Source organism: Danio rerio, chromosome 8, assembly GCF_049306965.1.
Source record: "Danio rerio strain Tuebingen ecotype United States chromosome 8, GRCz12tu, whole genome shotgun sequence".
In the NCBI taxonomy this organism is placed as follows: Eukaryota; Metazoa; Chordata; class Actinopteri; order Cypriniformes; family Danionidae; genus Danio; species Danio rerio.
The window spans coordinates 8,800,203-8,819,009 of record NC_133183.1 but is presented as its reverse complement, the minus strand read 5'-3'; the positions used below and the strand labels follow the sequence as shown (position 1 = coordinate 8,819,009).

Sequence of the window (18,807 nt, the reverse complement as noted above, 5' to 3'; positions counted from 1 at the left end):
AAGTTCGTTGACGAACTTTGATGTTGGCTTGAGAAAGCCAACGTGACTGCGCCGGGGACTCAAAGGCAGTTGGCAGGAAGCACAGCGGTTGATAAGTGGTTGCTAGGCGGTTGCTAAGGTGTAGCTAAGGCATTCCTAGGTAGTTGCTAGGGTGTTCTGAGTGGTTTCTAGGCTGTTGCTAGGGTCCACTGGACTGTTAATCGGAAGGCCTCATTTACATTTTTGATCAAATCGAGAGAGAGAGAGAGAGAGAGGACTGATTTGTTCAGGTTGTTTAATGCAGATCACTATAGTATAGTTAGTATTTATAGTATATATTATAATCTGAACAAAATTACATTATAATAAATATCATATAAAGAAAAATATTAAATTAAAATACTAATGAAACAATAGCACATGCATTTAGTTAATTTGTCTTTTATTTAATCAGTCTTATAATTTTTGCAGTTAATATAGAGTACAGTCAATTTACAGTAATTTGCAGCATTATATATATAGTTATATAGTTATATACAGTTTACAGGAAGAAAATCGCATTAAATACAATATTATAGGACGTCTTTATCACGTGGTTAATTCTGACCAATGACGTTGTTCCACCCCACTGGCCACTAACACAATGTTATAATCGTAATATTTAGTTGTCATCACCTGGGTGATTTTATTTTTTTTTGGTACAGCATAGGCCAAAAGCTTGGCTTTCATTGTCATTATCACAAGTGAGGAGAAGGCTTTTTTGCGGCACAGAATATTGTTTTGAAAGAAATATCTGAAGTAAACTTATGTTTTTGCTAACATAAAAGGGGGATTAAGAAATAATCCTTATAACCCTAACCATAAATGTGTGTATGTGTTATATATGTATATATGTATGTATATATATACATACATATATACAGTTGAAGTCAGAATTATTAACCCCCTTTTGATTTTTTTTCCCCTTTTTTAAATATTTCCCAAATTATGTTTAACAGAGCAAGGAAATTTTCACTGTATGTCTGATAATATTTTTTCTTCTTGAGAAAGTCTTATTTGTTTTATTTCGGCTAGAATAAAAGCAGTTATTAATTATTTAAAAACTATTTTTGGGACACAATTATTTGCCCCTTTAAGCTATTTTTTTTGATAGTCTACAGAACAAACCATCGTTATACAATAACTTGCCTAATTACCCTAACCTGCCTAGTTCACCTTATTAACCTAGTTAAGCCTTTAAATGTCACTTTAAGCTGTATAGAAGTGTCTTGAAAAATATCAAGTCAAATATTATTTACTGTCATCATGGCAAAGATAAAATAAAGAAGTTATTAGAAATGAGTTATTAAAACTATTATGCTTAGAAATGTGCTGAAACAATCTTCCCTCCATTAAACAGAAATTGGGGAAAAAATAAACAGGGGAGCTAATAATTCTGACTTCAATTGTATGTATATATATGTATATACACACACTTTATTTTACCTGTTTGTAAATAATTGTTCTTAACATTTTTGCTTTAAAACATTATAATACTGTTTGGATTTTCCCCCCATAATAATAAATTGTGAACATTGCAGTGTAAATTGCAATCCAGATGTTACAGAGAGAAATTGATGCAGCAACAGCAGAGCATATTAAGGGGATATAAAAAATCTTCATACATTGTATGTATATATATTCACTATTTTAAAATACATTTTCTTTGCTGTGTGTTTTTATTGGTTATGATGCTGTTTGGATGTTTTATTTTTGCACAATAAATAAAATGTGATTTAAAAAGTGCAAACATTGTCTTTGTTAGAATTTACACGTGATTACAACGGTATAAAGACGTTCAGGTCCGACCGGACCGAATGGAAAGAAATTGTAGGTTTTGAAGATGGATTATTAGTTTTGTGGCAAGGACATAGCTGTTTTAGAAGGTTAAAATACAGATTAAAAATAAAGTTAGAAGGATTTGATATTAAATATGTTAATTGTATAATATACGTGAATGTTCGCATGGCTTTCATTTTCATTATCACAAGTAGAGGAGAAGGCTTTTCACGGCACAGAATATTCTGTTTTGAAAGAAATATCTGAAGTAAAGTTATGTTTCTGCCAACATCAGAGGCATGCATTTTAAAACTCACAGGGTAGCAGACAGAAATGCATGCGGGTCGATTCCGACGCGGATGATTCTGCATCCAGATCAGTTTTATTAGGCTTTATGGAGTTCACCGCGAGCATAATATGAATGACTGATGACCAGAATTAAGTTCAATCTTACCTCGATTTTGACCACTGGTCTCTCTGCCTCTTAAAGGAACACTAAATAGTGTTGTATGACTTGTATTTGTGTATTTTCGCTGAGAAATTTTAATGTAAACAGCTTCAAATGTTGTAACAAGCACGTCTGAAATGAGCCGAACTTTCTGTAGAGCAAAAACAATCAGCCCGGATATCTCCGCCTCTTAAAGGGAAAGTGCCTCTTAAAGGTGCAAACGGGAGTAAACTTAATTCCAAAGGGCTCAAAAATAGTCTTCTGGCGCCATCTCGTGGACACTCTGACAAGCTTTAGGTTTGAAATTAACAAATTTAATATAAAAAAAATATTTATAGGAAAACTGTTATTTATAATTACACCAAATAAATATGATAATTATCTTCAATTTAAAGCACATTTTTTGGCCAAATTTGAGGATTGTATACTTTTTTATATGCCCCAAATACTCGATTGTAATATTTACAATTTTTTAATTCAAAAAATGTTTAATTCAAAAACTACAAATCTTATCGGCATGAGGACATACAGCAACCATCTCATGGGCAATAGACAGCTTTTGACCAAATTTGGGGCTTGTAGCATCTAAGCCCTGGGAGGAGAAGCGATTGCTTTTTTTTGGTCAGAAGCCGGAATAATAATAATAATAATAATAACTAGAACCTAAAGTTCGTTGACGAACTTTGGTGTTGGCTTGAGAAAGCCAACGTGACTGCGCCGGGGACTCAAAGGCAGTTGGCAGGAAGCACAGCGGTTGAGAAGTGGTTGCTAGGCGGTTGCTAAGATGTTGCTAAGGCATTCCTAGGTAGTTGCTAGGGTGTTCTGAGTGGTTTCTAGGCTGTTGCTAGGGTCCACTGGACTGTTAATCGGAAGGCCTCATTTACATTTTTGATCAAATCGAGAGAGAGAGAGAGAGAGAGAACTGATTTGTTCAGGTTGTTTAATGCAGATCACTATAGTATAGTTAGTATTTATAGTATATATTATAATCTGAACAAAATTACATTATAATAAATATCATATAAAGAAAAATATTAAATTAAAATACTAATGAAACAATAGCACATGCATTTAGTTAATTTGTCTTTTATTTAATCAGTCTTATCAGTTTTGCAGTTAATAAAGAGTACAGTCAATTTACAGTAATTTGCAGCGTTATATATATAGTTATAGTTATATAGTTATATACAGTTTACAGGAAGAAAATTGCATTAAATACAATATTAGGCCGTCTTCATCACGTGGTTAATTCTGACCAATGACGTTGTTTCACCCCACTGGCCACTAACACAATGTTATAATCGTAATATTTAATTGTCATCACCTGGGTGATTTTATTTTTTTTTGGTACAGCATAGACCAAAAGCTTGGCTTTCATTGTCTTTATCACAAGTGAGGAGAAGGCTTTTTTGCGGTACAGAATATTCTGTTTTGAAAGAAATATCTGAAGTAAACTTATGTTTTTGCCAACATAAAAGGGGGATAAAAAATAATCCTTATAACCTTAACCATAAATGTGTGTGTGTGTGTATGTATGTATATATATATATATATATATATATATATATATATAYACACACACACACAYATATATATATATATATATATATATATATATATATATATATATATATATATATATATATATACACACACACACACTGTTGAAGTCAGAATTATTAACCCCCAGTTGATTTTTTTTCCCTTTTCTAAATATTTCCCAAATGGTGTTTAACAGAGCAAGGAAATTTTCACTGTATGTCTGATAATATTTTTTCTTCTTGAGAAAGTCTTATTTGTTTTATTTCGGCTAGAATAAGAGCAGTTATTAATTATTAAAAAACCATTTTTGGGACACAATGATTATCCCCTTTAAGATATTTTTTTTTTTTGATAATCTACAGAACAAACCATCGTTATAAAATAACTTGCCTAATTACCCTAACCTGCCTAGTTACCCTTATTAACCTAGTTAAGCCTTTAAATGTGACTTTAAGCTGTATAGAAGTGTCTTGAAAAATATCAAGTCAAACATTATTTAATGTCATCATGGCAAAGATAAAATAAATCAGTAATTAGAAATAGGTTTTTAAAACTATTATGCTTAGAAATGTGCTGAAACAATCTTCCCTCCATTAAACAGAAATTGGGGAAAAAATAAACAGGGGAGCTAATAATTCTGACTTCAACTGTATGAATATATATATATATATATATATATATATATATAGGGCTCGAAATTAACTTTTTTACTTGGTAGCACCGGTGCTCCCAACTTCAAATATTCAGGGGCACCAAAATAAATTTAGGAGCACCAGAAAAAATTTAGGAGCACCCACCAAAAATGAATGAGCACCGCTGCAAATTGCTTTTTAAGGGATTTATTGTATTTTAAAACAACATCAATAGGACTGACAAAAACCAGAAACAACTATCTAACTAATGCTGCGAAGACATTGATATTTGTGTGCAATAATTCTAAAATGAATGTCTAATAATTAGGCCATAGAATATTAGTGATGATGAAAATGACAATAATAGTAACAATGAATTCCATTTCTCATTATGATACTGCCTTGAATGTGCATGAATGTAGGTTATCTGCTATAAAATGTCTGTTACTTTATATAAAATAATTGTATAGTTTGCATCAAACAAAAATGAAGCATTGCAGTAAGAAATATGTATTTTGTACTGCTGTTTTTATATGCATGTCAATTTAATAAATAATATTTCTGCTACAAAACAAACAAAAGATTATAATAAATAATTCAATTCAATGATGAAAGCTGGAAAGCAGTCATCAGTAAATAAATAAAAAAATAATATACACCTCAAAAAAGAATAGACAAAAGAAAGAAAGTAAAGTCTCACTTCTATCACTCTTTAAAAGTTTTGGTTTCAGTTTGTGTCAATTTAAAGGTTCAGTCTGAGATGATCTTCATTTTTCTGTGTTTGTGGAAAAGCTGGCGAGTCAGCCGACCCAATTTATGAGCAGGCAGAGCAGGATTATTGCACTAACCATCGGCGCAATACTGGTCTTTGTTATGAGCCGCGGTTTCAGTGATCTCAGCTGGTGGATCATTATTCACCACGTGACGTGTCACGATCTCTCTCATCTACACCTCAATTTTAGGTGGGGTTTGCAAACCTGTGTGCTTTAAGTTTTTACTCTTCAGCCGTTTGCATTTCCCGTGGTCATAAAAGCTCCTTCCCTGTCATCTGACAGCGGAATACCTTGAGTGATTGACAGCTAATATGAACCAATATAGCGGCAGGGAAGAGCGATTCAGCACGTTTTTACAAAAAATCAAAACAGGTCGCACAACAACCATTATCAGCAGTTGCACTAATGCGCCCAAATATGTTATGAGGTCGCATAGATTAATTTTCAGGCGCATATGCGACCAAAATGGTCGCAATTTCAGCTTCAAATGTTGTAACAAGCACGTCTGAAATGAGCCCGAATTTCTGTAGATTCAAAACAGTCAGCACGGATATCCCCGCCTCTTAAAGGGCCAGTACTAAATTACAAAGGGCTCAAAAATGGTTCTCTGGCGCCATCTCGTGGACACTCTGACACGCTTTGAGTCTGAATTTTACAAATTTAATATAAAAAAAAATATTTATAGGAAAACTGTTATTTATAATTACACCAAATAAATATGACAATTATCAGTAATTTCAAACACATCTTTTGGCCAAATTTGAGGATTGTATACTTTTTTATATGCCCCAAATACTCGATACAATTTTTTAATAAAAAAAATTTTAATTCAAAAACTACAAATCTTATCGGCATGAGGACATACAGCAACCATCTCATGAGTAATAGACAGCTTTTGACCAAATTTGGGGCTTGTAGCATCTAAGCCCTGGGAGGAGAAGCGATTGCTTTTTTAAGTCAGAAGCCGGAATAATAATAAGAATAATAATAAGAATAAGTTTAAGTAGCATTACAGTATGTTGGCTTTCTCAAGCCAACATAATAATAAGAAGAAAGAAAAAAAAACAATCAAAAGTTTTAGGGGAAAAAGGATCTAGAGTGGCGCCAAAGCAAAGAACTAAACAAAACCAAAAGCCACCTAAACTAGAACACATGATCCCCCTCTAAACTTAGGCCTACTAATAAAAATCAAAATGTGAAAAAGAAACTGAAATCTTCAGCGCTTCAGCACACCTAAACTCCCTGAAATAATAAGCAAAAATACAAAATGCGGTGCTCACCAACTTACCTTGTTACCTACGGGCAAAATGTATGTCGCTCGACTTAGTAAACTATTCCCTTTTCCCCAAAAAGGAATGATAAACTCTTTAACCATGACTTAATTTACATCGATGTAATTATTCAGAAACACAGAACAAAGCATACATTATGAACAGCAGCGAGTGAACACAAACCTACACGCACACACATAGCACTCTGAAAAACAAGGCGTGCCGGTCGAATTTAAAGTCTGCAGAACGAAGTCCAATTGGTCCACGAGGAAACGCCCTAATGAGGAGTGATAGGCTCGGGATCCAATCAGGAGTAGCGGAACAAAAGGTGATAGGGCAAGACAAAGAGCGAATGACAGTCTAGGAGATGCAAAGGGAGACAAGCAGAACAGAGAGGGAGAAAGCACAAAAATACAAACTCCCATGGACCGTAACAGGGTAAAATCTGTGATATAAGCTGTTTGTACAGAACTGTATGCAAGTAGTGTCCACAGTCATACTGGCGTGATAGAAACACAATAAGTCTCTTTTGTGTTTACGTTCCTGACATTAAAATTGGATCCAAATCCTTTCCATTTTAAGGCCCACTGCAACGTGACATAGGAGTGCGGTTTCCCCACCCTCTGAATTGATTGACAGCTGCATATTAACATGAGTCCGTAGTAATGCGTATAATCATATCAACAAGAAGGGAAGTGCACAAATCAACCGGGGTTAAAAGATCAGTTCAGCTCGCTGTGATCATCAATCATCATCAGATGTGTTCAAGAATGAGTTTTACAGGTTTAAAATGTTTTTAAAACAGTGCATGTGTGTCATGAAATACAGCGATTTTACCATCTTTATCCCCACAGCCGCATGTCAGTACAATTATAAAAGAAGACGCTTCAATCCCGGTTCGTTGACGTTAAATCAGGTTAATTTTGTACATTAACATAACAGATATCCATACAGGAGTGGATATTGTCACATTACGTGTTAACTGTCACATTTGCCATGCAAAAACAAAGCAAAGTTAAACACGCTGTGTGTGTGTCTGTGTGAGTGTGAACTTTGTAACAACATTGTTTGTGACTCATCGTTGTGGAAAGGCTTGAATTAACTCCACAACAAATACATCAAATAATCATTGGGGAGGTTCTTACTGTAGTATTTCTCACAAACGTTACGCGAGATCTACTTCCTTCATGTCTGTCACTGTGCTGCTTATCTAACAAAGCAGAGGCAGAGATTGAGGCACACTCTGACAGGCACATTGGAAAGGTGTATGGGGAGAACTAGCATTAAAGGCACAGGCAACAAAAACAGCTACATAGTGCTCAGAGCAGAAAATCCAATATTCTAAAAGCTATAATAAAAAATCTGATGGGTGTTTTGAGCTAAAACTTTACTGACACATTCTAGAGACACAATAGACTCATTAAATCTTAGTAAAATAGGTGCTTTTTAAAGTTCGTTAACATTAGTCAATGAAAATCCATTGTTAGTTCATTTTAACTCACAATGCATTAACTAATGTTAATGTTAGAATTTGAATGCTAATAATACATTAGTTAATGTTGAACTATGATTAATAAATGCAGTGCAAGTGTTGTTCGTAATTAGTTCATGTCAAGAAATACATTAACTAATAAAGCCGAATTGTAAAGTGTGACTGAGGCCCCGTTTACACTAATGCGTTTTCGTTTTAAAATGCACAAGTTTTGCTACCGTTACGCCATCCATCCACACTACGCCGGAGTTCTCGACGCCGAAAACAGAGCGTTTTGAAAACGCTAGAGAGGCCGTTTTCATTCTGAAACACTGCTGCTCCGTTAGTGTGGATGAGGAAAAACGGAGACATCTGAAAATGGAGGCGGGACTGCTGAGATTCGCTACATGATTGGGGCTTTTGTGTCATTGCCTTCGTCACTGTATCCTTCCCTTATTCGTCAAGCCTCTATCACATGACTATAACACATGGCTTTAACGCTACCGGAAGACAGTACTGTAAACAACAACATGGGCACAGAAATGGGAGCGTTGTTTGCACTATTGTCTGTTTTAGGTGCCATTGTGCAGTTATTCGTTTGTTACGTTTAGTAACAACTCGACCTCGTCGTCTGTCCACAAAAAACCTCTCTTGCTTTCTTTGCCATCGCGTTTAATGTTCAACTGGCGTTTGTTGACTAACAATAACCAAATGCAGAGCGAGACGCATGCTTTCTGTTTATACTAGAACGCACATATCCAGAGTGCGCAAATGGTCACGTGATATACGTTTTTGGTGGCGTAGTGTGGACGGAGATATGTTCATAGACGCTAGGTAAAACGCTGGTGTGGACGCGGATCGTTTTTGATCTAAAACGCCGTTTTAAAACTAAAACGCACTAGTGTAAACGGGGCCCAAGATCTGCAGTGTAAATGCTGAAAAAAGGCCAGAATAGCTTCCCTTCTTGTGCCAATTACACAAGATCCACCAATAGCATTCAATCAATTCCACACGGTCAAAATCAAGTGTTCGCATTCACGAATTCCATCAAAACAGGCATATAAAACTTTCCTGCGACTTCATGCATTTGATGCTGACTTTACCAGTCCACCCGTGTGTTCTGCTGTAGATGGGGCCTGTCAGCTTCAGTACACACTCTGCGTCTCATTCCTTAAGGTGAAGAGACTGTTGGCCTGTGATAATGCTGATATTTGATTTCTTCAGACCGCTGCTGTTCCCCTCAGTCTCTCCCTGTGCCTTTCCTTTAGTCCGTTGGGCTCGCGAAGAATCATGTCAGTTCATTTGTCTCTGCTGATTTCCCACTCTGACACTCACTATCAGAAGCTGTACGGATTTAACAGCAGTAATGAGCACATACTATGGGTCACGGCGACTACATCACAAAACCTTATTAATTTCATTTGGCTTCATTTGTCTTCATTTTGTCATAATGAATATAACGATGTCTTCTTAATAATGTGGTTGAGGGTTGTGTTATTGTATTTTCGTAATTGAAAATATGCAGTCATTTACGTACACTGTGAACTATTGAACCGCATTGAAATTTTCATTGTGTTCATCTAATTTAATGTAAAATCAATCGGTGTAGTAGCATAATTATAATACTAATGTACTGTACTTTTGGGCGGTACAGTGGCTCAGTGGTTAGCACTGTTGCCTCACAGCAAGAAGGCCGTTGGTTCGAGCCCCGGCTGGGCCAGTTTGGATTTCTGTGTGGAGTTTGCATGTTCTCCTTGTGGGTTTCCTCTGGGTGCTTTGGTTTCCCCCACAGTCCAGAGACATGTGCTAAAGGTGAATTGGGTAAACAAAATAGGCCGTTGTGTATGTGTGTGAATGAGTGTGTATGGATGTTTCTCAGTACTGGGTTTCTGGGTACTGGGAAGGGCATCCGCTGTGTAAAACATATGCTGGAATAGTTAGTGGTTCATTTCGCGATGGTGACCCCTGATTAATAACGGGACTAAGCCAAAGGAAAATTAATGAATGAATAATTTAAATGTAATAAACATTAGTTTAGTAGAATGTTTATAAATAAACGTATAATACTAATGTCAGGGTTCTGCCACTCTGGTCTTGTAAATTCTTGTTTTGGTGGCAGAGCTCTGACACTAGCTCAGTCTCGTTCCGTTTCTGTCATTGTGTGTCTCTGTGTGTGCGCGCCGTTGTGGGTGTACGCAGAGTGTCTTTGCGTGCCTCAGACGCGCGCGCTCTTGCACTCGTGTTTGTGTTTTCGTCTGTCTGCAGCGTGGAGTTTCATTCCCAGCGTCTCAATCCAGTTGGCTTCGGTTTTGGTCGGCGCTGGAATGAAACATGCACGCTGCGTGTCATTCATCGTGTGCTCGTGTCTTGCGTCTGTCAAAGCGCGTGGCTATGTGTTTACATTGTGGTCACGTGCTTTTGTCGTGTGCTTCAATGTTGTGTTTGTGTTGTCATGAACATGCGGTTAATGAGTTCTCTCATTGGCTGCATGTTCTTGTCCTGTTTTATGTGAGCGCATGGCTTGTGTTGTCTCTGTGTCATGCGCTCTTTCGTCTATTGTCTTGTCCCACCCTCCTTGTTATCCCATTATTAGTTAATTGTGTTCACCTGTTTGTGTATTAATTTTCTACAGTTTATAAACCCCTCACATTTGCTGTCCTGTGCCAGTTCGTCATCACATGTTGTTGTTTGAAGTCTTGTCCTGTCTGTCCTCATCCTTGCCAGCCTGCCCAGTCCTGTTTGTATGTGTATGTATTTGTTTTGTTAATGTTTTACCCCTCGGGGTAGTTTATTTTGCATTTTATTTTATTTTTATTATTTAATAAAATCCCATTTCGCTGCATTTGAGTCCTCGCTCATTTTTCCCCGTTTCCCATCCACAACTCTGACAACTAATCAATAGTGGTTTTGACAAAACAATTTTCCTTCGACTAAGTCACTTATTTTTCAGAGGGCGCCACAGCGGAATGAACCGCCAAGTATTCCTGCATATTTTATGCAGTGTATGCCCTTCCAATTGCAATCCAGTACAGGGAAATACTAATACACTCTTGCATTCACACACACACACAGACTGATACACTACACGTAATATAGTTCATCCAATGGACTGTGCCAGAAACTGGAGCACCTGAGAAAGGACATGCAAACTCCACACAGAAATACCAATTGGCCCAGCCGAGACCAGCGACCTTCTTGCTCTAAGTCGTCAGTGCTAACCAATGAGCCTCCATGCCGCCCCTACCAAAGAGCATAGAATCACCAAGAGGCGACACTCTAGTGCAATTTGGGAAACAGCCACTAGAGGGCGCGGCGGCGATTTTGGAATGAAAACTCTAATAGAACAATAGCATATTATAAGTCTGTAAAACAAACTATTAAAAGTGCTGTTGATTGTAATAGTAAGTGCTGTATTGTAGTCTTACAGGTTGTATCTCAGCTTTAATGCGCTTTTTAAAAGAATAAATAAAAAACAAAGCAGCTGCTTGCCATCGTGACAGCAATAAGATCCAATGGACAGCCGACTGCTTTCACTCCAAATTGGCCAGGGCATCAGGGGCTATTGCTGGGTACTGCTGTTGCAATGGAACGCTCTATTGAGTGTCTCCTCTTGGTCATTCTAAGCTCTTTGACCCTACTATGATTTTTAATTTTTTTTTTTAAATAAGGCTGTGTCACAGTGTCTTGTGGAAAGTTTCAGATTGGCCTACTTTGTCTTTTTTATTTTAAAATTAAAACTAGTAATAAGGAAAAATGTGGATTGGACAAGATTTGTGAAAACTCACCATTCTTTGTACCTTTTAAGTCTGCATGAAGTCTAAATTTACAATATTTATTTTGCTAGTGCACATTGTTAGTCTTAATTTCACCCAAAAATAAAAATTCTGAAAATAATAAATAAATAAATAAATATGTGTATATGTATTTTCTTGACTGTGACGGAAGGAGACGCTGACAGTGTTGTTGCGGATCCAAATGCAGGATTTAATCAGTGGTGGAAAGAGTACAGAAAAAGCATACTTAAGTAAAAGTACCATTACTTGGCTAAAAATGTAGTGCAAGTAGAGTAAAAGTATCTGTTTTAAATATTACTCAAAGTATGAGTAAAAGGTAGCCCTTTCAAAAGTACTCAAGAGTAGTACTAATACTATCAGTAATTCGCATATAGAAGATATAAAACTAATATAAACATGTGAAGCTTGTAGTTTGTCACTTCCGCCTAAATGGATCAACAGTTTTATTCACCTCACCTCATACTTCAATCTCTCAATAAATCTTCTGACCAATCAAATGCTCTCTAGAATCTGACATGCCCCGCCCCCTTCAAGATGCTTCTCATCTGCCTCTCACTGGCAGAGCTATGATAGAAACAAAACACTATTGGCTTTTAAAAAGGGGAGGAGCTACATTCTGTCCCATCCTCTCTTCATGTTTCACTTGAAATTGCGTCAAACATTGAATAAAAACTGCACATCACAGGGCTTGCTGAAATAAAAGTCTGCCGCTACTTTAGGTTCACGCTGACTTCAGTGTGTACATTTACTTCACTATACTACTAGACTGCAGCACCGCTTTCCCATCTGTCCTTTATATAATGGTTAAATGAGTCTGATTTTTCATGTCACAATGCATGGCTTCACCAGCATCTTGGGGCCCTTGGGTGAAGTATCTGCTGTGAAGGTCCAGGTGCTGCTGCTGGTGTGTTTAATGTGTGTTTATGGTGTGTCTTTGTGTCCACTCAGATGAGCAGAGAGGTGTGACCACAGTGGAGCTGATTAAAAAGGAGGGCAGCAGCCTCGGCCTAACCATCTCTGGAGGCTGTGACAAAGAAGGCAAGCCAAGAGTGTCAAACCTGAGACCAGGAGGCCTCGCAGCCCGGTGAGAAACACACACACACACACACACACACACACACACACACACACACACACACACAGGCTCATTCAGTCAGACCCTCCAGGATTTCCCAATTCCATGGTCTCTGAATGTGGTGTATACACACAGATTTAAAATTTTTAGTCAGCCAATTTTCTTGTGAAATCGCCATGTTTAAGATCTGATTTCTTTAAAAATCAGTGATCTTCACTGCCTGATTGTTATTCGATATAAAGTGGGTTTCAGACCGAACAAGAAGCAAAGCATTAATTTTTTTGTGTCATGTCTTTAAAACATAGAAATATTACCCAAGTTTTCCACTGGAGTTTCTGCGCTAACCTGCTACTACTGACTAGAGCTGTAATCGGGCTATAAAAGTTAGGCCTGATAGGGCCCGAGCCCGACAACTACATTTTTATTGACAGCTTTTTAAAAGCCAGAACCCGTTTACAGCCCGACATTATTCAATTGATATGTGTTTTAGGCCACTTGGAAGTTGGAACAGAGAAATAAAACAAGTCCTCTGTAACATAGTAACATCTCAGCACTCTAAATAGGCCTAGGTACATACACTTAGCCTTTAAATTGACCAACACACCAATAAAAATAAGTCTTTCTTAACCAATTAAATTAAAATAAATTCAAAATTATGATGGGTATTTGGCAATAACTAAATTAAGATAAAGGCTCTGTGGTACTGTTTTGGCTAATTCAGCATGTTTTGGGTAGGATTGTTTGTTTATCTTCCACCAACCAAGAACACTCATTTCATTTTCCATGACAGCAGTTTCAATGTAGCGAGTGACCTTGTCATCTTCCCTGTCAGCTTGCTGTACATTGCTGTGTAGCGATCTACTGTAATACGCTGTGTATGAGCGACCGCCAAAATACCTTGGCGGCTAGAATGACCTTTCTTTTTGAACTTGCGAATAGCCTGACCGCAGTCAAAATTCGCTCTTTTTGACTTCTCCGTCATCATTTGTTTCACCTTTGCAGGGATCGATTTTAATGTTGTAACAAACCGTTTGATTACTTTCTCACGCTAATCAAAAGGCATCGCATGTTTGTTCATTTACTGCACAAGCCCAAGCCCGGCCCGACCCCAACTAAAATGTTGGCGTCTGGTCTCTTCGGGTTCGGGCAAAGATCTTCAGCTCTACTGACGGTACTAGTGTTTACACGGCCTTTTATCTTGTTTTACGCTTGAACAACTAAATGAATGCTTAATTTTATTTAATTAATTGTATTCTAACTACATCATAACATCGATGCTTAAAAGGAACCTTATAAAATTGAGAATAGTCCCATAAACCTTTCACCGAAAGTTTATCACTGGCTGAAAAACACTAGATCTGCATAGAGCCCATTTAACGCAAAACCAAGAAAATGACAGCAAATTTAGTGGAGTTTGCATTTTTTAAATATTATTTTAGATTTCCTGCATATTTTGCACAGTCGGGACACATATATTTTCCAACCGTGCCACAGAGTCCCATCTGCATTGTTTTACATTAAAAAACATGTGAATTCGTATACATGTTTATTCGTGAATGCAATGTGCTCGCCCACTGTGCAAAGCCCCGAGTTGTTAATACATCCTTTTCATCTGGTGTGTGATCTGTGCCATGTAACATTATTGCAACGTGCATTCAAATTCTGTTTGAACTAGGTTATGTGAGTTGTATCACTTACTAAACTTCTACAGACTGTATATATGTATCCTCATACCCCTCTCTCTCTTTTTCTCTCACACATACACACTAAGGTTGCACCGCGATACTATGGTTCCAAAATACTGCCGGTGCCTCTATAGTTTGTAAACAGTAGTATCGTCATTAACGGTTCTAATAGTTAATGTTGCATGTGGAACAGAACAGTATTCATTAATAAAACCGAATATCTGTACAAATAAGTACATGTAGGTTTTCAGTAATAAGGGAATTATGAATTAAATTTAAGTATTGTAACAAATGAAATATAGGATTTGGAACAATTTGCTTTGTAGATTTGAGATTTGAATTAACACAGTATCGATACTACTTGGTATTGTGATGCTTCAGCTGTGTGGAAATATAAATTTCCATCATCTAATTCCAAATGAACAATAATATATGTATAACTGAAAAGTTATATTCTTTGGTTTTTAATTATATCATTTCATTGACATGCCAGCTAGGAGGGACATTTAACCTTTGCCTTGCTGACTACAGGCTAAGCCAAAGTGATGCAATTATTCGATTTCACAGCATGGCTGTATCTATTGTATTCCCTGTCTCCAGAACATCATTTGCACATTGTTGTAATGATGTACTTATATATTGATGAGATCAGACCTGGAGAAGGCATGGACAACCTGCAGACAACCAGACTTCATTTGCATGCTTTGTTTGACTGTCCCCACCATGACTGACCCCACCTTCATGCTGTAACATGTATGAAATGTATTATGTTTGCTGTGGAGTTGAGAGTTTGCTTTCGATGATGCCACAGCCACGCTGAGTTCCTCTTAGCTGAGTTCCTAGCCTAGCTAGAAATTACTCCCTTACCTTCGTTTTTCCGAAGAAACCCCCCATCCACCCCCTTTCTCCTCCTTTCCTTCTTTTAAAAAAAAGGGGAGCTCTCGAGAACCACCTGATCTCGTACTCCCCTTACATGCTCTATGGACCTGGCGGGAGCCCTGGGCTCAACTATCTCCGAGCTCAGGGTTCTCTCCCGGGACAGCATGCCAAACCTGCTTACAGTTGTCAAGCAATATCTAAGTGTGAACTCTTGAATGTATTTTTAAAATACTGTAAAATAGTTTGTAAGCCTCTGATAGATGCTTACTTAGTTATTTGCTAGGCTTGAGATCAGAATAGAAAATTGATTAAGATCATACCTGCCCTAAATTTGAGACATGGCTCACAGAGTTTTGTAATGTACTACACATGGAAAAGATTAGATATGAGATTGCAGGTAAACCAAAGAAATTTTCTAAAATTTGGAAGCCCTTTTTTGAATGTCTACCGACCGATCAATGAAAACTGATTGGTATGGAAGATTCTGAATCATAGCAATGTGAACAAAATACTAATTCTCAATAATTAGGTATGTATAGGTTTTCAATTATCCAATTTTATTTTTTATTTATTTATTTATTATTATTATTATTTTTTTTATTTATCTCTTTTCCTTATTTGATCATTTTTTTCTTTTCCTTTCTCTTGTTATCTGTATTGATTTGTACTCATATGTATATATGCTCTATATGTCATGTACATATGCAGATATTCGACTGAACTTGTGGATATGTGCAGGTATAGATTTTTCATAGAGGAATATGATTAGGTATCTGTACAGTTGTGGATGTACATGTGCATATGTATCTACATTTCAAATATGTTTCTTTATTATTATTTGCTGGCATGGGAGGGATTTGGGGTTTGTTCTTTTAAAATGTGAAAAGCTTTAAATAAAATACTAAAAAAAAAAAAAGATCATACCTGCCAACACTCCCGTTAGCTCCGCCAATTAATAATTTCAAATACTTGTAGCTTGAAACAGATGGAAATATGATCGCTATTAGTATGACTACTATGGCAAGGGCTTAAACGGAGCAGTGCTCATAATAGAGCGAAAAAAAGAAAAAGACAACAGTGAATTACTGCTTTTAAATTACTGTGAACATTACCTGCTTTGTATTTTTGTGGGAAACACAGTTTAGAAGTTTTCACGGTAAGATGTGTGTGAGTTATTACCGTCTATGACTGTGTCAGGAATATCTAAACAAAACCAATTTAACACTGCTCCTTTAGCGCCTCTTACACAGCTTGATCCACTCTGGCATTTCTCTTCTTGGGTTTTTGGTTTTGATAAGGGAAAGAATTCCACCACGCTGTCCAAACTTTAAGGATACCGGGAGTCAGATTTGCACAATCCATATGCACAGTGCTTTGGCTTGTTTCCCTCCGTCGAAAGCTTCACTCCTGCACATAGCTACGGTTGCTAAGCCACGATTGGTGTGTGGCGTTTTTTTGGGTGTGGTTTAGGGTCAATTTAGCATATTCAATTCACCCATAGCGCATGTCTTTGGAGTGTGGGGGAAACCGGAGCACCCGGAGAAAACCCACGCCAACACAGGGAGAACATGCAAACTCCACACTGAAATGCCAACTGGCCTAGCTGGGACTTGAACCAGCAGCCTTCTTATTGTGAGGCGACAGTGCTACCTACTGAGCCACCATGCCGTCTTCATAAAATTAAAATAATAAATGTAAAATTAGTTTCAAATATTTGTAAAACTGTAATAGTATCTCAGCATTGCTAAAATAAGACTAGTGTGTGTGTGGTGCCACATGTTTACTCACAGCTCTTTAACCTCAGGATCTGCACTGCTCCATGTGTGTGTGTGCGTGCATATGTGTGTGTGTGTCCCCCGGGAAGTGGGCTGCTCCATCACATCAGCCTCTAGTGTGCCAGGCTGATGCAGTCCTAACGTGACCGCGCTCCTCTGTCACACACACACACACACACACACACACACACACACACTCACACACACACTAGAAAGATTATAGTTGAATGGCTGCTCTGACCTGTAGGCAGTCGCAGGATTGATGTGCATATTACTGAATGCAGAGCTGCAAATGTTTGCTTGTAGCCAGGTGATTTGCTGCTCGTGCCACACTTGCAAATAAAGAGCTTTTTTTGCAGGGATGCTACAGAGGAACTATTTTTGGTTCATTAAAGAAGCATTCATTAAGCAGCTCTTAAAGGGATAGTTTGCTCAAAAATTTAAATTTGCTTACCATTTATTGACCCTCATGTGCTTTTAAACCTTTTTGAGATTTTTTCTTCTGTTGAACAAATAAATATTCTGGAGAATGTTGGAAAAGAGCTGTCAATAGCCCCTTTCACACATACAGTTGTATGCGTGAACAGGTCCTTTTTGAAAATACCGGTAAACTCGTTCTGGCTATTTTCCGGAAAGAGAAGTTGTAACATTACCGGCAATTTGCCGGAATGCTGCGCTGTGTGAACGCAGAAGGAAGATTGCCGGAATAAGCGCGTGCACGTCTAGAACGTGCTGACGTGAGACGTCTGCTTTAGCCAATCACAACAGTCAGACGCATTTACGTCCGCGCGGTTTGTGAGAATAAAAGCCTTTGAATATTTTCCAGACACATTTAGTTGCTAGAAGTTAGTCAGATCACGTTTATATGTTCTTCTTAATGCCAACTGTGTAAATAATCATCGATGAGATGCTTATGATAAGCCGTTGTTTGTTTACCTTCAAGCTTTGCGTGTGCCTGTGAAACAGCCTGTGAGCGCCTGCACACGCACATATTATGAACATCTCGACATGCGAAAGTGATCCTGCGAAAGTTGTTCACAATATTGATCATTCACAGAGTTTGTAATTTAGTCAAATGTTTACAAATACAAGCGCAGCCGTTTAAAGCTCATTTGTGGTGAATGATGTCAGAATTTACCGGTATTTTGGAATGGATGTGTGAATGCTCTTTTCCGGAAAATTTCCGTAACGTCCTCGCCTGTGTGAACAGCGCTTTTTTGAATATACCGTTAAAGTCGTTCCGGAAATTTTCCAGAAATTTACCGGTATCACTGTGTGAAAGGGGCTATTGACATCCATATTATGAACAAAAAAAGACTATGGAAGTCTATGGGTTTTCCAACATTCTTCAAAATATCTTCATTTGTGAACACGTCTGTTTAGCTTTGCCTTTCCTAAGGCCCTGTTTACACTAACGCATTTTAGATTTAAAATTCATAAGTTTTGCTACGGTTATACCATCCGTCCACATTACGCCTGAGTTTTCGAGGCCCAAAAAAGAAGTGTTTTGGAAACGCTGAAGAGGCCATTTTCGTTTAAAAAGCTGCTGCTCGGTGTCGGTGTGGATGTGGGAAAACAGAGACATCTGAAAACGGAGAAGTAGCTACAGACATTCGCTCCTCTTTCGTCCGATTTTATCTGATTGGGGCTTTTTCTCAATATTAA

General features: G+C 37.5%; 1 protein-coding gene across 14 annotated transcripts in view; it reads left to right on the top strand.

Annotated features, from left to right (window-relative positions):
* Positions 1–18,807, top strand: part of grip2a (glutamate receptor interacting protein 2a) — a 100,781-nt gene that overhangs the window by 23,334 nt on the left and 58,640 nt on the right. For 13 of the 14 annotated variants that reach the window (XR_012383798.1, XR_012383799.1, XR_012383792.1 and 10 more), the window contains exon 3: positions 12,677–12,812. Coding sequence is in view for 2 of the 14 variants with exons in the window: in NM_001430888.1 (NP_001417817.1) it covers positions 12,677–12,812 (136 nt within the window). In the remaining 12 variants the exon portion in view is untranslated. Of the gene's footprint in view, positions 1–12,676; positions 12,813–15,272; positions 15,319–18,807 lie in introns of those variants that run through there. The other variant, XM_073909736.1, reaches the window with a different exon arrangement.